Source organism: Verticillium nonalfalfae (assembly GCF_003724135.2).
Source record: "Verticillium nonalfalfae strain VnAa140/NRRL 66861 chromosome Unknown scaffold_6, whole genome shotgun sequence".
NCBI lineage: Eukaryota > Fungi > Ascomycota > Sordariomycetes > Glomerellales > Plectosphaerellaceae > Verticillium > Verticillium nonalfalfae.
The window spans coordinates 285,996-298,799 of NW_021167231.1; the positions used below are offsets into that span (position 1 = coordinate 285,996).

General features: G+C 58.0%; 8 protein-coding genes across 8 annotated transcripts; 4 read left to right on the top strand and 4 right to left on the bottom strand.

Moving 5' to 3' along the window:
• Positions 1–61: 61 nt before the first annotated feature.
• On the top strand, positions 62–1,241 carry RPN8 (proteasome regulatory particle subunit; the record flags this gene model as incomplete). Its single annotated transcript, XM_028641608.1, has 3 exons — positions 62–248; positions 322–593; positions 645–1,241. 3 exons carry the CDS (start codon positions 62–64, stop codon positions 1,239–1,241), a joined length of 1,056 nt encoding a protein of 351 aa, XP_028498733.1.
• Positions 1,242–1,555: 314 nt separating this feature from the next.
• On the bottom strand, positions 1,556–2,203 carry D7B24_007500 (uncharacterized protein; the record flags this gene model as incomplete). Its single annotated transcript, XM_028641609.1, has 1 exon — positions 1,556–2,203. One exon carries the CDS (start codon positions 2,201–2,203, stop codon positions 1,556–1,558), a length of 648 nt encoding a protein of 215 aa, XP_028498734.1.
• A 472-nt stretch (positions 2,204–2,675) lies between these two features.
• HEM13 (Coproporphyrinogen-III oxidase) lies at positions 2,676–3,995 on the bottom strand (the record flags this gene model as incomplete). The annotated part of the gene is made up of 1 exon (XM_028641610.1): positions 2,676–3,995. One exon carries the CDS (start codon positions 3,993–3,995, stop codon positions 2,676–2,678), a length of 1,320 nt encoding a protein of 439 aa, XP_028498735.1.
• A 1,394-nt stretch (positions 3,996–5,389) lies between these two features.
• On the top strand, positions 5,390–6,019 carry ATG8 (ubiquitin-like protein atg8; the record flags this gene model as incomplete). Its single annotated transcript, XM_028641611.1, has 3 exons — positions 5,390–5,479; positions 5,689–5,906; positions 5,962–6,019. The coding sequence occupies 3 exons, from the start codon at positions 5,390–5,392 to the stop codon at positions 6,017–6,019; spliced, it is 366 nt and encodes a 121-aa protein (XP_028498736.1).
• A 642-nt stretch (positions 6,020–6,661) lies between these two features.
• On the bottom strand, positions 6,662–7,735 carry D7B24_007503 (uncharacterized protein; the record flags this gene model as incomplete). Its single annotated transcript, XM_028641612.1, has 1 exon — positions 6,662–7,735. One exon carries the CDS (start codon positions 7,733–7,735, stop codon positions 6,662–6,664), a length of 1,074 nt encoding a protein of 357 aa, XP_028498737.1.
• Positions 7,736–8,114: 379 nt separating this feature from the next.
• On the top strand, positions 8,115–8,665 carry RPS23 (40S ribosomal protein S23; the record flags this gene model as incomplete). Its single annotated transcript, XM_028641613.1, has 2 exons — positions 8,115–8,361; positions 8,487–8,665. The coding sequence occupies 2 exons, from the start codon at positions 8,115–8,117 to the stop codon at positions 8,663–8,665; spliced, it is 426 nt and encodes a 141-aa protein (XP_028498738.1).
• Positions 8,666–9,010: 345 nt separating this feature from the next.
• On the bottom strand, positions 9,011–10,721 carry COQ2 (Para-hydroxybenzoate--polyprenyltransferase, mitochondrial precursor (PHB:polyprenyltransferase); the record flags this gene model as incomplete). The annotated part of the gene is made up of 2 exons (XM_028641614.1): positions 9,011–10,115; positions 10,513–10,721. The coding sequence occupies 2 exons, from the start codon at positions 10,719–10,721 to the stop codon at positions 9,011–9,013; spliced, it is 1,314 nt and encodes a 437-aa protein (XP_028498739.1).
• Positions 10,722–11,616: 895 nt separating this feature from the next.
• On the top strand, positions 11,617–12,730 carry D7B24_007506 (uncharacterized protein; the record flags this gene model as incomplete). The annotated part of the gene is made up of 2 exons (XM_028641615.1): positions 11,617–12,116; positions 12,205–12,730. The coding sequence occupies 2 exons, from the start codon at positions 11,617–11,619 to the stop codon at positions 12,728–12,730; spliced, it is 1,026 nt and encodes a 341-aa protein (XP_028498740.1).
• Between the last annotated feature and the right edge of the window lie 74 nt (positions 12,731–12,804).

Here is a 12,804-nt window from a genome sequence, read left to right on the forward strand (position 1 = left end):
TCCCTCTCGCCAACCACCAAACCACCCCTTCTCTGCTGCACCGAGACTCAAACCACCCACCATGCCTGCCACCACAGCAGACACGCTCTCTCTCGTTAACCGAAACGTCTCCGTCGCCCCTCTCGTCCTCCTCTCCGCCGTCGATCATTACAACCGTGCTGTGTTTAAGGGCTCCAAGCGCAGAGTCGTCGGTGTGCTATTGGGTCAGAACGATGGAAAGAACGTCAGGGTGTCAAACAGCTTCGCAGGTGAGTCGAAATCTGGTTTCTGATTCCTGAGAGCGCCAGGAATGATCTCAGGGCTGACAAACCATCGCCACAGTGCCCTTCGAAGAGGATGAGAAGGATCCCTCCGTATGGTTCTTGGACCACAACTATGTCGAGGGCATGAACGACATGTTTAAGAAGGTCAATGCGAAGGAGAAGCTGATCGGGTGGTACCACTCTGGACCTAAGCTGCGCGCGTCAGATTTGGAGATCAACGAGCTGTTCAAGCGATACACACCAAACCCCCTCCTTGTCATTATCGATGTTCAGCCGAAGGAGTCTGGCGTGCCCACAGATGCGTATTTTGCGGTAGAGGAGATCAAGGATGTAAGTGTACATAACACTGCTGGCAAGGCCCTTGCTGACCTAAAAAAAAAGGATGGCACCACAACGTCCCGGACCTTTGTACACACACCCTCCATCATCGAGGCCGAGGAAGCGGAAGAGATCGGTGTTGAGCATCTCCTTCGCGACATTCGCGACGTCGCCGTTGGCACCCTCTCCACGCGGATAACGAACCAGCTGCAATCCCTGCAAGGGTTGCACCTACGCCTCCGTGACATTGGCGCATACCTCCAGAAGGTCCTCGACGGCCAGCTGCCCGTCAACCACGCCATTCTCGGCAATCTGCAAGACGTCTTCAACCTCCTGCCCAACCTCTCCACACCCAAGGCTAGCGCCGACGGCAGCACTAAGCCCGCGGGCAGCGAACTCTCATATGCGATGGGCGTCAAGACCAACGACCAGCTCATGGCGATCTACCTCAGCAGTCTCATCCGTGCCATCACGGCCTTCCACGATCTCATCGAGAACAAGATTCAGAACCGCCAGCAGCAGGAGGACAAGGAGGCGAAGAAGGATGACGCGGCCAACGGCGACAAGGACGAGAAGAAGGACGGCGCTGCCAATGGCGTGAATGGCGATGGGAAGGAGGGCTCCGACAAGGAGAAGGAGACCAAGGAGAAGAAGAAATAGACCACTCGACACGAAGGGCAAAGCCCCGGTGCCGGGAGCGATAGGGCGCAGGGGCGCGGGCAAGGCGCCGCGGGGCCAAAATAGACCAGGCGGAACGGCGCGGCAGGCGATACGGGCTTGTCATGATACACTTTGGCGTCCGGGAGGAAGAGGTTGGCCGGGATCAACCATTAGCAGTGGTGGGCGCGGCCGTGTCGGCATTGAGGCTGCGCGCCTCACACTGTACAACTGAAAGCATTGATTTGAGCAAAACGTGACGGCCCTAGACTGCCGAGACCCAGTGCGATGGTGTAGTAGGGACTGGTGTTCAATTTTTACATTTCAGCTACCATGCCCGCCATCTCCATTCTGGAGACTCGCCTCTCGACAGCATGACTCCCCAGGACCTTCCATCGTTCAGCCAGTAGACTGGCCAGTAGATGCTTGCAGCATGACACGGCCGCGCCGCCGTCCTGCCCGTCAGAGCTCATGCCTCCAAATCGCCATTCGATCGCCTCCTCTTCTGCTGGGCCGTCCACGTCCGTCCCGGCTTCGAGGATATCCTCGTCCCCGTCCACGCGGATGGGGAACGCCTCATACGCAAAATTGGCGCACGAGCAGTTCCACGCGTCAAGATGCACAATGTACGGCGCTGACAGCGTCGCGGCGTATGCGTTGCGCTTCGAAGTCGCCGCCGCCGAGCGCACGAGGTAGAAGGCCGCCGCCTCGTTCTCGGCCGTCTCTCCCTGCACAGCTCGCTCGGGAAGCACGCGGGTGACGAGAGAGCGGTCGAGGAGGTCCAGAGCTGGCAGGAGGAGGGTTGGATAGAGGACGTGCAGGGTTGCAAGGAGGGGCCGGATGGCAGGCGGGAGACCAGAAAGGGGGTTCGATGGGGCGGTGTTGGGGCTGGTTGCTGGGGCTGGGACGGAGGTGATCGTGTTGACCAGAGAGGTGAGCACTGCTCCAGGGGTTGGGAGTGTCATGCTTTCGGGATGCGTCATGAGTCTGGATGAGGTACATGTAAGTGAGGTCCTGGCGTTGAAAGCTGATGAGTCGTAGGGAGCATGAGGGCCCGGAGCCTGGCTCAACGTAAGGCGCTATGTGATGTTGTCTGGTTCTGTAGTCAGTGGTCCATTCTGCGTCACGAGTCGAAGGCCATACTACATTTGTTTCTGAAGCGAGGCATCGTACAAGTCGAAATGTGGTCAGGTTGCTATGCAGGAGATCATGGTAGCCACCAACACCTACGGTCGTGGGTGAGACGGCGCCATTCGAACAGTGCAATACATTTTTAGCTGGACTGTACGTTATCATGCTCTCTCCAACCCAAATTTTGAGTTTCAAATTGAACATACGAAATCTTCTAGCAAAGTTTATATCGTCCCAATGTCATTACAGCCCTGAAATACTTTTTTTGGTGTTACAATCGCAAGTGAAATCCTGTGCGCCGCGCCTTTACACCCACTCCTTAGGGTTCCTCAACACATCCACCAGCCTCTGCTCACGACTCTTAGGCTCGGGCTCGTGCATGTAGTGCCACGATGCCGTAAGTGGCAGGCTCATGAGAATGCTCTCCACCCTGGACCCCGGGGTGTTGAGGCCAAACGCCGTGCCGCGATCGTGGACCAGGTTGAACTCGACGTACTTGCCCCTGCGAATCTGCTGCCACTCCTTCTCCTGCTCAGTGAAGGGCATGTCCTTCCTCTTCTCGATGATAGGCATGTACGCGGGCAGGAAGGACTTGAGGCAGTCTTGGGCAAAAGCAAACGTGTTCTCCCTGTCCTTCTCCGTCTCATCGAGGTCGTCGAAGAAGATGCCGCCTACACCGCGGCACTCGCCCCTGTGCTTGTTGTAGAAGTATTCGTCACACCATTTCTTGAAGCGAGGGTAGTAGTCCTTGTCGTGGTTGTCACATGCCTCCTTGAGCGTCTTGTGGAAGTGCACGGCGTCCTCGTCGAACAGGTACGCCGGCGTCAGGTCGCTGCCGCCACCGAACCACCATGCATGAGCCGTACCGTCGGGGTGCGACGTCTCAAAGTATCGGTAGTTCAGGTGGACCGTCGGCGCCATGGGGTTCTTTGGGTGCAGCACCATGCTGAGGCCGGTCGCGAAGAAGGGGAGCGCGTCAATGTTCTCGTCGAGGTGCATGTTCTTGTGGTTGGCGCGCATCTTGGCGACAGCGGCCTTAGGGAGTGTGCCGTAGACAACACTGACGCCGACACCACCCTTCTCGAAGATGTTTCCGTCCTGGAGAACGCAGGTGATGCCGCCGCCACCCTCGGCGCGCTTCCACTCGTCCCTTCGGAACTTGGCGCCGTCGAGCTTCTGCAGCTCCCACACAATCTCGTCCTGCTGCTCCTTGATGAACTTCTCCATCCGCAGGCGCATCGGGGCGTCGCTGGTCACGCCCGCCTCCTTCTTGGTCAGGGCATCGCGTTCGGCAAGGGTAGGGCCATCGAGTTGATCGGGTTCCTGAACAGCCTGGGGTAGAGCAAGGTCAGCACCTGGCTCGGGGGATGATGGCGGGAGGGGATCGGCAGCATGTACCATTTTGTAGCCAAGGGTACCTGCAAGGGATAGGCCGACGGCAGAGATGAGCAAGTAGTTAGGTGTGTACGAAGACTTTTGAGCGGTCAATTGGGGTTCGGACGAGTTGAATCGAGCACCGAGTCGCAAGGGAAATCGATACGAGTGCTGCTGCTGTTGCTTCGTGGCAATCCTCGACTGGGCAGAGAGCTGGGTGAAGAGCTTCCGCCCTTGCCACCTGGAGGCCATCGCGAAGGGGATATAAATACAGACGAAGGATGGGAGCAAACAAAGGTGAATGATCGAACGATACTATGGTCTCAACATAAGACCACTTTCAAAAGTGCAAATGCGGTTGGCCGCTTTCTGATGGGTGTGACTTGAGAACGATCAGCCAGTCGGGTGGGTTGGATTGCAAGAAATCGAATGTTCGAAAGCCGAGAGCCATGCAGAGGGAAGAGCTCGAACGGAGCTGGACCCCTGGGCGACGTGGCTTGGCCCAGGGGCCACCCCAGGCCGCCAGCCTGTGGTTCGGCATTGAATCGGCTGGTGGGATGGTGGGGTGATGAACCGCGCACCTGGGTGACACTACACTGTCTTGACTGGGCACTAGGTACCTACCTGGCACTGGGTACCTAGGTAGGTAGGTACTAAAAACTATGTCAGGTGGGTACTGAACACACTGGACAACGGACACTGGAACTGGACACTGGGCGCAAAGGGGACGGGGGGTTATCATGTCAGCGGCGACGGGTGCGGGCACAGTACGTACCGAAAGCACGAATGACCCCTCAGGCCATCTCTGATTGCGTCACTGTGTCACGGCCATGAGTTCTCATGGTGTGAGTGCGACGAGGCCATGAATGACATGCATGCATCGACATGCATCAAACGGCTCGAATGTATGCCTGCTCTGCTTCGCTGAAAACCCCATCCAAGGCTAGCAAACAAAAACCTACACTGTGATGCTCCATGATGGCACATCGACGCCTCGTCAATGTTATGCTAGATCCCGTGGAGACAGCAGGCTTCCAAACCGGTGACTCCCCCCAGAGTCAGCTGCCTCGTTTTGACGGTTCACGAGCACTCAAAGCCGCCACCCCCCTATGCAATCCTCGGTCCACCAGCGTGGGGTCTGTGCACAATGCGTCGTTCATATCGCTATCCTCGGGGAGGCTTGGAGGCCTACAGAGGCGTATTTCGTGAAAGAATGCAGTCATTCAGTCGACGCTACGAGTCCAGCTGGCAGCCAAGCTTGATAGTAATTCGAAATCCCATTCCAGCTGCCACAATGGCACCGCTTCGCCAGGCAGCGGTGCTGGTGCTGGTGACCACTCACCAATATCCCCGCACCAGATCGGATCTGGACTAGCTTTGCAATTAGTCACCTGCCAGCCCCGCGCCGCCCGCCTGCCGCCTTCAGTGAACACCGCCCCTTCAGGTCGTCCAGGTCCCAGGCGGCAACCAACCCAACTCTACCTCTCCCCTTCGCAAACGTACCTCTTCTACCTAACCTTCTCTTCTACATCTTTCTCCGACACCATCAGTCATCACCACGACATCATATATAAACCCTTCTGCTGCACCCTTTTTGATCGACGGACCTGTCAACAGCGGCAACGAACCCAACCACAACCGACAGTATGCGATCCAAGTTCAAGGACGAGCACCCCTTCGAGAAGCGTAAGGCTGAGGCCGAGCGCATTCGTCAGAAGTACTCGGACCGTATTCCTGTATGTAGTCTCCTCTGTTCTATTTCTCAGTCGATACTGCCAGGCGACAACGTGGTATTTGTCGCTGTGTCGACCTTCCATCTCGTGCATGGGCGGGCATCGTCGGCCTCGACCATCGACTGATAAGCACCGTCTTATCATCACTGGTGCCTAGCCGCGACGGCCATTCTCATTGCGAAGCAAAGCAAAGCTGACCGCGCTCTCAACAGGTCATCTGCGAGAAGGTGGAAAAGTCCGACATCGCCACCATCGATAAGAAGAAGTATCTGGTGCCCGCGGACCTGACCGTCGGTCAGTTCGTCTACGTCATCCGGAAGCGTATCAAGCTCTCCCCGGAGAAGGCCATTTTCATCTTCGTCGATGAGGTCCTGCCACCCACGGCTGCCTTGATGAGCAGCATCTACGAGGAGCACAAGGACGAGGACGGGTACGTTTCTCCATCCCCCTCACTGTCCAGGTTCAGGGACTAACTACATTTGAAGCTTCCTCTACATTACCTACTCCGGCGAGAACACCTTCGGCGACTGCGAGACTGCTTGAGCTTCAGAGAGAGCTTCCTTTTTGCAGCTGTCCCTCAATTCGGACTATGTCGGCGTTTGGTTTCTCTGGTCACATTATGAATGGGTTATGGCTTCGCACTTGATTCACTTGTCAGTGCTTCGGGGAAGGGAGATGAAGTAGCCAGTTCTACTCGGATATTTCCTTTCAATACACTCAGATACCTCGTCTGTATTGCTCCTGGCGATGTTATGCCACTCTGGATGATGTTTTAGTGACACCTTTCTGGCGGTTACATGTCACACGTCGCTCGCCGTTCGGCAGCTGCTGCTGCTGCGCTGTGCTAGAGTGCGCTACCCGTTCAGATCCTCAAGGTCTGTTGGACATGGCCAGTATGTGTATCGGACTGGCTGTGATGCCAAGTCAGACACCAGGATGCCAAGGTACACCTGACTGGCAATAATAGTTGGAGGAGAAGGAACACTGGTATGCACACTTTATGGAAGTTAGGCTTTTGCCGTATGAGACTAAGCTGTCGAAGGGATGGGTCGAGTCAATGAGTGCGTACTCCAGCAACAGACACGTTCAGGAATGGAAGATCTGAATAGAGGACGAAGACTACAAAGCAAGACAGACCCCAATTCAAACTCCTGAGCGCCTACGCAATGCTGAATTTGGAATCGTTCAGGTTCTCAGGCTCCCCGGGGCGCTCTCAGTCTCTCCCCAGATATCCTTGCTTTCCTGTTCAACGGCTCTCATGCCGACAGCAACCTCTTCAAGCCGAGCAACGACGTCCAGCACACCTCGATTGACCCGCTGGAAATACTGATCGTTCGCCTCACGTCGCTTCCTTGCCAGCAGAATGTCGGCCTCGGTCTCTTCCTCGAGCTTAGCGCCCAGTCGCTCCGTGCCCATCCCGCTACTTCCAGGCCTTGCGCTGCCCGTTCCCGCCGTGCTGCGGCCGGCATCCGTCCCGTCACCACTCTTCCCGGTGGTCGTGTCACCCAGGACCGCACCCTTCAGGTTCCTGACCTCGTCGGCGCCAGCCGCCGAGAAAGCGCCGTGATCGCGGTGGCCTACGCCGATGGCATCGTCGGCCTCGCTGCGCGCCCAGGCTTGCGCGAGCGATATCTGCGCGGCCCGTAGGTCCGCCAGTTTACGATCATGATCGGGCCCGAACACATGCGTTCCGCCTGACGCAGAGAGCTCAACCTCCTCGAGAGTGGCTTGCATCTCGGCCCACAAGGCATCTGTCCTGTCGGTGGCGCTGCGGACGCTGTCCTGCTTACCCAGAGCGACGGTCGGCCGGTTGACCGAGGGCGCCGAGACTGTGAGAGATCCATTCCGCTGGTGCGAGGCCGCTTGCTGCTGAGGTAGAGAAGACACGCCGGCCGAGGTGGTGGCCGCAAGGGGGATTCCTGGGATCGAGACATGCGACGCAGCGGGTGACGGATGGAGGAACAGCGCGGGCGGAGGGTCCCGCTGCTTGCTCTTCGTCCTGTTCAGCGGGGGCGTGCCGCCGTTTTGCACATCACCCGTCACGTCCCAAGCCCGATCCGACGTTGACGAGCTAGTCACCTTGCTGAAACTCGACTGCATCGCATAGGGAACGGGAGGTGGGGGACTGGGAAGAGGTTCCGGTCGATGATGGGGTTGGGGTTGGATGTCGGCTGCAAGAGTAGCGACAAGTCCTTGCCATGATTGGATGACGAACGGTGAGCTGAGGGATCCGCACCGTCGACCGACTCTCCGCATCATTGACCCTGCCTTATCTTATCATGCACGTGACCCGCTTCGCCCAAGCCACCCCTCTAGGGTCGTCAAACCCTACAGAATTTCCTCTCGGCTCCGCTACAGCGACGAAAGCTCCCAGTATCCCGACTTTTCGCAGCCTACGCCCAGTCACCACCCATCAATCAAGTCATCACCCGCGATACCTCACTAAATCGGTACGTACGCACGCCCTGTCGAACGCCAGTCGCCTCCTCTGCACCGATTGCTCCCGAACGATCGAATTTCTGTCCCTTGTCATCGCCGCCGCCCCGTCTCGCATCACATCTTCCAACAACGAGGAGGGCGAAAAAAGCCACCACACACAAGAGCAAAAAATCACTAACATCTCGGTGCCGCAGCAACCATGGCTCGTGGACTCAACGCGGCGCGCAAGCTGCGCCTCAACAGGAAGGACCAGCGCTGGGCGGATCTGGGATACAAGAAGCGTGCTCTGGGAACCGCCTTCAAGTCCTCCCCCTTCGGTGGCTCCTCCCACGCCAAGGGCATCGTCCTCGAGAAGGTCGGTGTCGAGGCCAAGCAGCCCAACTCGGCCATTCGCAAGTGTGTCCGTGTTCAGTTGATCAAGAACGGCAAGAAGGTCACCGCTTTCGGTATGATACACCTCCACGGTCCGAGGGACGAGAGGAAAACGGGGAGAGTCGCGCGCCCGTCGGCGTGGCGTGACCTGGACATCCTCATCGTTGCGCACGACATGATTGCTAACACCTTTCTCCAGTCCCCAACGACGGTTGCCTCAACTTCGTCGACGAGAACGACGAGGTCCTGCTCGCCGGTTTCGGTCGCAAGGGCAAGGCCAAGGGTGATATCCCCGGTGTTCGCTTCAAGGTCGTCAAGGTTTCCGGTGTCGGTCTGCTCGCCCTGTGGAAGGAGAAGAAGGAGAAGCCCCGTTCGTAAACGGTCGGCTCGCAAGGGTCGTCGTGTGGAAGGAGAAACGGAAAATTTCGGCACTTGGAGTTCACGCTTTGCATTGGGCATGGATCATACGGTCACGGTCCTGATACTCTCGGAAGGCAGACATTTGGTCGATGAATGAAACAAGATCATAAACGTCCACCTGCTTGTGGCGAGGTGTCACAATTGAACACCAGGCACGGAAATTTTGCTTCTGCACGGCGACGAGATCATATTGAACGTGCCATGGATGGTGATGAATGACGAACGAGAGAAGCAGACGTGGTTATGATGTACAGGTACAACGTGATACATTACAGTCACAAAGGGTTCACAGGTCTATCGCATCTAGTGTACAATCGCCTTGTTGTCTTCGTCGTCGGCGGCGTACCGCACAGCGTAGTCCACGCCGAGGCCCATGCTGATGACGCCGCCGGTGATCCAGCAGCCGTTGACGAACCACCACCAGCAGTCCTTGACGCTCTTGAGGTTGACGCGCTTGATCATGATGCCGAGCGTCACGAGCGCGCCGCCGCAGCTGCCGACGAAGAAGGCAGGGCCAGCCCCGGCCGCAACGCCTGCGGCGCCGAGCAGGCCAATCTGGACAGCGGCCAGGCCCGTGAGGACCTTTTTCGTGTCGGCGTCGTGCTTGAGGGCGATGCTCTTGATGCCCGCCTTGGCGTCGTCCTTGATGTCCATGTGGGCGTAGATCATGTCGTACAGCACCGTCCAGGCAATGTTGGACGAGTAGAGGCAGGCGGCGGCCGTCAGCGCCGCGCTGTTGGCGAGCAGGTCGACGCCGAGGGCGGGGAAGCCCATGAAGGCGCCCCAGGAGAAGGTCAGGCCGAGAACGGCTTGAGGGTAGTAGGTGACGCGCTTGGCGAGGGGGTACGAGGCGACGAAGAGGAGGCTCGGGACACCGTAGTAGAGGCACTGTAGCGGGAAGGAGAGGAGGATACCGAGACCCGCGAACAGCTGGGCACCGGTGAAGACGAGAGCGTTGAAAGGCGTGACAGCGCGGCGGGCGATGGGGCGGAAGCGCGTGCGAGTGACGTGAGGGTCGAGGTTGCGGTCCCACAGGTCGTTAATGGTACAACCGGCGCCGCGCATGATGAGAGCGCCGGAGAAGAAGAGGAGGGTCGTTCCCAGGACGGACAGGGGGCTGGCCATGGGCATGGCCATCGGTGCGGCCATGAGGGTTGAGAAGAGACAGGGGAAGAAGAGGTAGTAGGTGCCGGTCGGCTTGTCGATACGGATGAGCTCTGCGTAGGGGACCCATGACTTCGGCAGAACAGAGAGGATGCCCGCCGTCGGCGGCGTGTATACGGGCTCAGCCAGGGGAACTGGTGAGCTGTCAGGGGTGACAACAGTGGTAGCACATCTTGCCGGGGTGAGAGAAACGAGCGCCGGCGGACAGTTCAGGGTCCGTTGAACAATGCTTGTCTGGGGTTTCCTGTATGGCCGTAGTGCCAAACTGGCGGGTGTTCTCCCAGACGAAAGTGAAAACGCGCGAGCTTGTAGTCCGCGAGCCGCCCACGCCGGACTCACAGGGAGTCTAACCATTCTCAAGACAACGCTCATCAATGTCAGTTGCTGGAGGGGGATCTGGCGGAGAAGAGCCACTCACAGTTACCGGTACATGTACAGAAGGAGAGAACCGTTCATCGCCCCCCCAGCCAGACTGAAGTGAGCACACGCAAGCCGGTGACGGTTGTGAAGTGAAATCGTGTATCACCAAGGTCCGTTTTGGTCAAAAATGTTGATGGTATGGACTTTGCTCATTCGCTCCCAAATCGACGAAGTGGTCCGTGCCAACGACTTTGCGGGTTTCCATTCTTATCGTACCTTACCTGGCCAGAGCTAGAACGCGCCACGAACCAAGATATCGCATAAATCTCGGCACCTTCAAGACATTCGGCTTCTTCATGAGATTCGGCTCCTTCATGAGATTCGGCTCCTTCATGAGATTTGGCTCCTTCAAGAGTTCATGAAACTCAACGAGAACTCGTCCTGCCTGTTTCGGAGCTGACTGAAGGCTCAGACTCTGACCGCAGAGCATCCTGTCTTGTTTTGCCCCATCACCGATTCGGAGCCATTGCAGGGCTTGTTGTTCGTCTGGCCATCGTGAATCAGAATGAATGCAGCACTGAAAGCAAGTCCATGTCCATGCCTTTGGCTGTCACACGACTGCCTTGCATGGCAATCGAGAGGGGCTGGTTGCGCCGACGGATGCCTCCCTGACGAGACTACGCACACCTATAACAGGCTGCGCCTCACTCTTCGATCGCACGAGACGAACGGCTGTTGCTGCCGATTGCTGTGCAGCCCGGACCGTGGCTCCGTACGGGCAACTGGATCCCTGGCTTCTTGAAGTGCTGACCGCCATTATGAGGCCCGCCGCCCCAGGAGAATGAGCTCACGACAGCACCGGCTGCTGGGGTCATGTAAGAAAGGCGCGGCTGGTGGTGGCTTGTACACAGAGTGCGAAGCAACGCGCCCCGCGGAATTACAGGAACTTTTGTACAAGAAGACTAAACTGAAGAAAAAAGGAAGCCTTGGCAACCCCCAGATTGCGCCAGATCGGGCGACAAATGCTGGGGCACGACTGCCACCTTACACACTGCTCATTTCCCCCATGGCCAACTGAGGAGGCCCTGCGAGGCCTGCGAGGCGGAGCGTGGCCGTTTGGGTGTCGGCGCAGTGCGCTGCCTAAACCGTGCCGCATCTCGGCCGCTGCAGCGCGAAGCAGAGAGGCCTCATCGTGAACATGGGCTCGTAGCAAGTTGCGCTATAAAGGGGGGATCTGGCGCCGACGACATCGTGACCATGGACCTTGTAGATACACTTCTTCACATTGTGCACAGCAAGCTTCTTACACCGAGAGCATCGAGACACCCTTTGAACTCATTCACCAATACTAATTTCCTCTATCATCTATTTGCCTAGCCATTACGATGCCTTCTTCCGTTGTCAACCTGTTGACCTTGATCAACGTCGGGCCTCTGACCACCACTTTCACCGCCCCAGAATCTTGTGCGACCAGCGACTTTGGCTTGAAAGGTGCTGCTCCTTCTGGTCTTCCGGCATGGCCATGGGCTGTTGTAGGCGAATGCCGCAACGAGACAGGACCCCGTGACAACGAATGTCTGCCGCTTGGCGAAAAGTGGGATGAACTCTGGACATCGCTCTCCAGTGCAGCGGCCGAACCAACGCCAACCGCCGAGGCAAGACTGCCCATCTTTTACAACTCGCCCGGCTACCACTGTCCTTCGGGGTGGGAGACGGCTGGCGTGGCGGCTGCCCTCAACGGCTCGGCCAGCGTCACCGGCGCGTTTGCTCCGGCGTTCACGGAGTTCGGTGAGCCGGAGGGCGCCATGCCGCCGGGCAACTTTCTCGCCAACCAAATCACGTCCGCCCTTGAGCCGCGGGAGACGGCTATCATCTGCTGCCCCAGGTACGTCCACTGCCTCCTTCCTCCCTGAACCCACCGATCTACAAGCACGAAGCCGAGGGCTGACAAGGTGCGTTCCGCACCCGAACAGCGGTCACACGATGAACCTGCAGATGGATACGTGCCACACCAGCTTCCCCGTCTCCGAGCTCGCTGGCTCGACCGGCTGCGTGACAAGCTCTACACCCCTCGCCTCGGGGTCAGCATCCGCAACGGAAATATATCTGTCAACAACATCGACGGTGACCTGGGACTATCAGGGGACCACCACGACCCAGACCTTTTACTTCCCCATCCCCGATCCCGACCAGACGTACGGTGAGCCGTCGACTGCTGCGTACACCTTTGGGCCGGAGGGACCAGACGAGGAGTACTACCCAGATGGCCCGTGGGTTGGCGTCAAGGGCACGCCTGCCGTCATCCTCTTCAACAAGGGCACTGCCGAGACCAACAGCGCCGCCCCCAGCAGCAGCACCACCGGAGGGAGCACCGATCCTGTCGAGGAGAGCGGTGCGTCGGCGATGCGCTCTGCGGGCATTTGGGGGGCTGCGGGAGGCGTGACGGCTGTCTGGACCGTCGCGGCTCTGGCTGGTGTCGGGCTGGTTGCTGCCCTGTAAGGAAGGTGATTGGTATGCACTGGTCAGTACGAGACAGTCAATGTCCGAGGTTGGAGGAGACATAGACGTATGTG